The following is a 6722-nucleotide window of genomic DNA, read 5'->3' as shown; positions in this document are numbered from 1 at the left end:
ATGGTGAGGATCTCAGAGGGCTTCATGGTGTTAGGCTTTTGGTGGATGGAATGTGTAACATGCAGTTCCTTTTTGTGAACAAATGTGACATCTGTGTCAGGAACAGTATCTGGAAATAATATCTTCCCCAATCCACAAAGATGTAGTCTTAAACCTTCTCTTGTAGTTTTAGCATTTGTTTACAGAATTACGTTTTTGAATGCTTTTTACTTAACATTCTGGGTAGTGTTTTTTAAGCCCACTGCATCTATCAAGAGACTTCACCATCTTTAGCTTTATTTTTCCATAAAAATGGCAACAATTAAGTTAACAGCTCATACACCAAGAAAATACCATTTGGGATATTTCCCCTTTTCAGATATATCTCCATGTGAATTTTTAGTCATGCATGTCGTTGTAAGACTGCACATTTTTTGCAGGGCACATGAATAAACAGGACTATGAACAAAGATATCTCTTACTGAAAAAAAAAACACAAAGTAGTCAGCCATTCCACAATCTCGCCTAACTTGCTACCTAATCTGTAGCAAAAAATTTGACTTCTAGCATTTACTGTCAGCAGAGGGTAAGTAGCAGGAGGAGCTGTCTGCACCTTTCCTGGTCTGCTAACCTGCTGTAAAGCTATAGCTGTCTATCCACACTGGGATGTTACCTCCTAAGTAGTTACCACATTAGTGACTGCAGGGTAAGGACATATTTCTTTTCCTAGTGGAGATAAGGTTGATCCTCTGCTGAGTTACACTGTTTGCAAAATTATGTTCTTCTCTGCAGCCCTGTGAGGATATGAAAATATGTTTATATAGTCTGACACAAAGATGCTCCATCCCTGGAGACGTTCAAGGCCAGGTTGGATGAGGCTCTGAGCAACCTGATCTAGTTGGAGATATCCCTGTTCCTTGCAGGGGGGTTGGACTAGATGACCTTTGAAGGTCCCTTCCAGCCCTAACCATTCTATGATTCTATGATTCTATGATTCTATGTATTCTACATATCAACCCTTTCTGCTCAATACTTAGGGGTTTGTTAGTGCAGAAAACTCATGGACGTGGGTGGAAATCATGTGGATGAGATTACCCACAGATAAATCCTGTAGAATATATATGGTTTGGGGAATTACACCATACTCAGGTCCTGACGCCTCCTAGACTAAATACCCTGGGAGATTTGGGAGGGATGGTGGTTTTTAGAGTAGGCTTACTCCAACCTCACAGTCGCACCCACAAGGAACTGCAACACAGAGTCGTTTTGCTGCTCCTCCAGAAGAACAGGTGGCCGTCTTCCCCCGCAAGTAGGGAAGGGAGGAGGTGATGAATTTACTAAATAGTCATATATGTTTCTAATGTCTAAGGTGGGAGTAAAGATGGAAGCAAACTGTCCTGATTCAAGTAATACTTACACAGACTGCTAGGGGGTCTTCTTACCCAGATGCCCCCTGAGGCCAACAATTAATTTGGAATGTGCAGCACCACTTGAGCCTATTGCTGCGTGATCTCTCAGATCCAGACCTGGGAATTGTACAGAGCAGTCAATGACTCATCACTGATAGTAGTATGTCTCTTTATTTTTGTAAAAAACCCCGATTTTCTGTAGCAGATGGACAAGTGGGAAAGAAACAGACTGTTGGAGGGAAAGTGTATGGATGTGACACCTGCAGTTCTCCACGTTCCAGTAAATCCATGCAAAAGTTCCAATTACCACTACTTATAGCCAAAGAATGCCAAAGCCCACTTAAGCCCACTTAGCAAACATGGGTTAACGCATCCCTACAGTCTCTTTTCTCAGAGATATCAGGTCTTGGACATTACAAATGAGAAAGAAAAGGGGGAAAAGGCATTCTTCTATTTCTCAGTGGGAAAGGCTTTAAAATTTGCTGGCATTGTACAGACAAGTTATGCACTCTGAGTGCCTCTGGGGCTGTAGATGTATCAACTGGGACAGATACTTTGTGTGAAATGAAGCTTTAGAAAGGAAAACTTCATTTTTGTGTTAGAATATAGGGCTGCCTTCCTTAACTGTGTCCTATAGAAATACACAGTCTGCCCAAAGATATGATGTGATATAATGTAATTATATATAAAGTGATTGCTCTTTTATTCACAGTGTGTTTACTGAGTAAGTTTTAAAGGGTTGTAAGGCTTCTTGGAATTAGCATGCTTTAGTATGAAGGAAAGAAACGCATTCTTGACACCTACCTTGGGGAGGCTTTTCAGCTGAGATCAGAGCAATCAGAATTTGGGTCTCAACTCAGATTCTGATACTGTCATTTTCCATTAGTAGATCTGATGTTTTATGTCAATATTAGAATCTGTCCTGCAGCTTCTTGGAAATAAGGCTTTTCCATAGATAGTTGTGCTGGAAGGCTAATGTGGTTTAGTTGCTGATTTAGTATGTTAGAATATTTATGGTCGAAGTAAGTTGCAGCTTTTGGATGGCACATCAAGAAAATTTCGAGGCTGTACAGGGCAAGCCAGATGTTGAGGCTGGGCTAGTCTGCCTGGTGATGGCTGAATGAATGACACGTACCAAGCCAGCATGATCTGCACTGATTTTTGTTAAATTCAAATGTCATTGACTCACTCAGTAGCTGTCTATCTTAGTTGGATTAATGTCCAGATTTTCACACAGAATTTGGGCTCTTGTGCAGTACTGAGCACTCCTTGAGGAGCCAATCTGTAGATGGGGTGTGAAGCCACCATCCTGCCTGGTGATATCTGTGTGTTGTCCCCCTGGCAGAAAGCTTGAGGGCAACCTGCCTCCTGCCTTCTTTTCCAGGTAAACACAGCCGAGCATGGCATGGGGAGGTATTGCTGAGAGTGTCTTGTTTGCTGTGTTCCCTCACACAGTCACCATGCTATTTCACACATTAAACCTGCTTACGTGGGGGTCACTGGAGTATAAAAGGTGCTATTCAATGTAAGGAAACAATTTTTAAATACATCAGTGAGAAAAACACTAGTCCTGCCTGTGGACCACCTGTATCCAGGATGGATGTTACTTGTCATTCTGCTCCCCTCCCCACACAATCAGCAGGAAAAGCCATATTCCTAATCCAAACAGCTCACCCATATGCGGGCCTTTAAAGGTAAATGAAGAACCTGTTGTACACAAAGCACTGAGAAACAGTTTCTTGTTACTATCACAAGTCCGTGGAGTCAGTGTCATCTCTAATTTTAGCACTGCTTTTGTACAGGGAGTTCACACTTTCCAAGCCCTTGGAGAGAGGAGAATTGGCAAATAAGTGTATATAAACATGGAAAGCACCAGGGCATTTTATCGCTAAGCTAGAATTACGCTGTAATACAGAAGATAAGCTGGGTAAAATTCGTGCCCTTTAGAGATGTAGCTGAAACAATCTCACGCAAGGTTTTTCTGTAAGAGGCAGTGGCTCTCCCAGAAGTGATATGCCATATTTTATTCCATCCTTCCCATCCACAGAAGCAAAGTTTGTCTCTGTACATCATTCATAGATAAGAGGATTGGGTCAGACTGTTGTTTCATAAATTTAAGTAAACATTTTTTTCCTTGCTGTTCCAAATGATCCGCCAGGATATTTGCATGCAGTCCTATCTTTCAGTGCTAGTGAGTTTAATTTCCATCTGCACGTTCCCTACTAGTCTATGTCCAAAGCTGTTCACACTATTCATTATTGCAGTGCCAGGCCCTGGCATTTCTTCAGCTTACTTTGGAGGAAAGCAAATTAAAAAGCTGTGGAAGAATTGGTCTGTCTTTTGAGAAAGAAAATTCAACATGAATATGAGAGGAAATGTTGTTATGAATTTGAGCCTGTTAGGAGAATAATGTCCATTTGACTCATGAACTTTAGACTGCATTTTAATTACTGAGTGATACTTGGAAGACTGAAACGTGTGAACATGTTTGTATTCAGCTCAGTTAATGTAAAGGAGAAAAAAAAGAAGAGAGGTAGAGTGTCTTGTAATATTTTTTCTCTCCTGCTGATGCTTTCTTTTTATTTTAAACCTTTGTTAAATTGTATCTTTATTTTCTTTCCTCTTTTAAAAGTTTTGTCTCTTTCTGATATCTGGAATGCAACTATCCACTGTATGATTTTTAATGTCAGAAACCAATAGTTCCAGCAGGTAATGAAACTTTTTCATGCTTCCGAAACTCCATTCTGTAAATCTGCTATTCAAGTGGGGAAAAAAGCAGTTTAAGGTTTTCCTTCTTGAATGGGAGAAACGCCAGAGAATTTCCAAACCACCGATAATTTCTATATGTGCCCCATGGGCTCTTTGTTCTTACGCCACTTAACTTTGTTGATTCAACTCTTTTCACAATCGAGGAATTTCAGGGCAGAGAGATAGGTCAGCAAACAGGCTCCAGGACACATTCTGTATTGTGTCTCTTTGGGTTTTTGGCTGTCATTATTGTGGCTTTTACCATTTTCTGCAAGGGCTTTTAGAGGGGTGTGAGTCTTTTCTGACAGCAGCAGGCTTCTGTAATGTAAATTTTATTGAAGATGTTGCAGCATGTTGCCTGTAGTGTCAACAGCCAGTGGGTCCCAGGCAGTCAGCCTGAGTTGTGTGACACTCTCCAGATGCTCCATGCTGCTGTGGATGGTCGTGCAATGAGTTGTAGGGCTCAACAAGCAGGCAGAGATTCTTTCCACCACCATTTTGCCGAGCAAAACGTGTTTCACAAGCACAGAGTCCTCTTTGCTTTGAGGTCTCTAAGTGGTAGGAATTGTGCTGTGCATTTCCACATCTGTGAACTGCTGGACATTCTCAGTGCTCTCTGGAGATGTGGTGATTGGGGAAATAACGTGCTTCAGGCGCAAGAGCATGGAGAAAAGCAATATGAGAAGGATAGCCAGAAGTGTTAGGAACAATCCTACATACACGTAGAGGCCGGAGTATTTATCTGCTGTTGTGTCTACTTCTGTAGCCAGAGTTGGAAAGTGGACACGGCCAGTCAGGTTTCCACGGAATTTGAAATAAATCTCAGTCATTGCTCTCTGTCAACTTTGGTCCATTTTCCCTATTTACCTCCAGATTTCCTGTCTTCCCTCACCAGACTCACAAAGGAGGTCAAGAGAGGAAACTTAGGACAGATGACACAATAGCTTCAGCAAGAAACGCTCCACCCTCTTGGTCTCAAGGCTGCTGGTTCACACAGTTAAGCAGACTGCATGAGACAGACCTTTGCAAATCATTTTGCAAGTTGCTGTTACAATGACAACAAGCATTAGACTGGTGTTTTACACTGCCATCTGGCTTTTATTTTGTCCTGAAAATGGTTTAGTCCTCTTTTTGGTAGGTCACCTCCCTTGGAAGGTGAAAAGCTTTGGTCCTTCTCTCAAATTGAGCTGCAAAGGTTTGCACAGCTTTGGTCTTTGCAAGTGTTGTTTTCCAAACAAACTGAGTCAGCTTTCTGCCAGCTTCTCCCACAGTGGGTGGTTTATCCTTGTGTGAGCTGGGGAAGGTTGTTTTCTGCTTTGCCAGACTGCTGGAATATCTCTACTAATCCAGGACTATCGATACTTGGTTAAAGAGTATGCAGTTTTGAGTTTCTCGTTAGGAATAGTCAAAAAGTCAGTTTTCTAAAAGGAAAAAAAATGAGAGAGAGAGAAAGAAATGAAAGCAGGTATCAAAATTGCCTAGCCTGTATGTGGTATCTTTGGAACAAATAGATAAGAAAACCCTTGTCACATTCCTGTGATACATCAGAAGCACTGAGTAACTATAGAGAAAGACCACGCAAATCTAATTACTAAGGTCTCCTCTGGTAACATTCACTGCTTACTTATGGGTAAGAGAACGCCCCACGGTCCATGGAATTAGATGACACAGAGGAAGGGTAGATACGGAGTCCAGCCAGTGTCTTCCACCATGTGTCTCATTGTTTATCAGGACACTCTTTTTTCAGGCAAGATGCACGTGGCAGGTGTCCAGAGCCCTGCTTGTTCCACAGGGGCAACTCCGCTGCGGAACGTGACACTTTGCTCACCTCCTGGGAGCAGAACTTACTAGAAATGGGGGAATTGTAACGTTTTAGCATTTTCAATTCTTCCAGCTGGAAGCAGAAAATGTAAATGCCAAAATTTCACTGTAAATAGCACATCCAAAAGCATCGTTTTCTGCTTCGATAAGACCAGAATTTTGGTTTTAGCTGAAGCAAAAATGATAGCACTAAAACAAAGTGATGCAGTCATTTATAGTGTTCACTACACCTACATGAGATGTAAATAGAGTAATGTTAGTATGGTAATATACTATGGTAGTCAGATTAAAATGAAACATTAAGTAAAAACGATAAAATCTCTGATGCTTTTAGAAAAATTTCACCTGAAAGATATATTCCTGCAAAACATTTTTACTTTCATGGGCCTTCAGTTCCTAAAACGTAGCTGGTTTATTGACAATGTTTGGTTATGTTCTCCCCTTGCACCAATGGGAACACCCCCTTGCTGTTCTTCAGAGAGAGGTGGTTGAAATCTGGAGGCCTTAGTCATCAAAGAGCTGATTTTCAGGCTTTCATTACAAGCAAGACAGATGTACTTTGGCTCACACGATGGGGAAACATCTGATATGCTGAGTTTTTGGAGAAGGGACAGTGGGGATTGTCTACATTTTACTTCTCAGCTCCTGCAGTACTTCTTCGATGTGAAAGCATTTGAGATAACGGCGATCCAGTTTAGGGGATGTTGGGCCAGATCCTGCTTAGTAATAGGCTGGCTAAGCTGGGCTAAATTGCTCATTGAAAAA

General features: G+C 41.6%; 1 protein-coding gene across 1 annotated transcript; it reads right to left on the bottom strand.

Annotated features, from left to right (window-relative positions):
• Window positions 1–4687: 4687 nt before the first annotated feature.
• Window positions 4688–4966, bottom strand: SERTM2 (serine rich and transmembrane domain containing 2). Its single transcript, XM_086619837.1, has one exon. The coding sequence runs from the start codon at window positions 4964–4966 to the stop codon at window positions 4688–4690; it is 279 nt and encodes a 92-aa protein (XP_086475963.1).
• Between the last annotated feature and the right edge of the window lie 1756 nt (window positions 4967–6722).

Source organism: Tauraco erythrolophus, chromosome 13 (genome assembly GCF_009769465.1).
Source record: "Tauraco erythrolophus isolate bTauEry1 chromosome 13, bTauEry1.pri, whole genome shotgun sequence".
Lineage (NCBI taxonomy): Eukaryota > Metazoa > Chordata > Aves > Musophagiformes > Musophagidae > Tauraco > Tauraco erythrolophus.
Note: the sequence above shows the minus strand (reverse complement) of the source record. Positions and strands in the feature narration are given on the sequence as shown.

What these genes read in the sequence shown, in the direction of transcription:
- SERTM2 (XM_086619837.1), bottom strand. Translation starts at nt 4,966, where the DNA reads ATGACTGAGATTTATTTCAAATTCCGTGGAAACCTGACTGGCCGTGTC.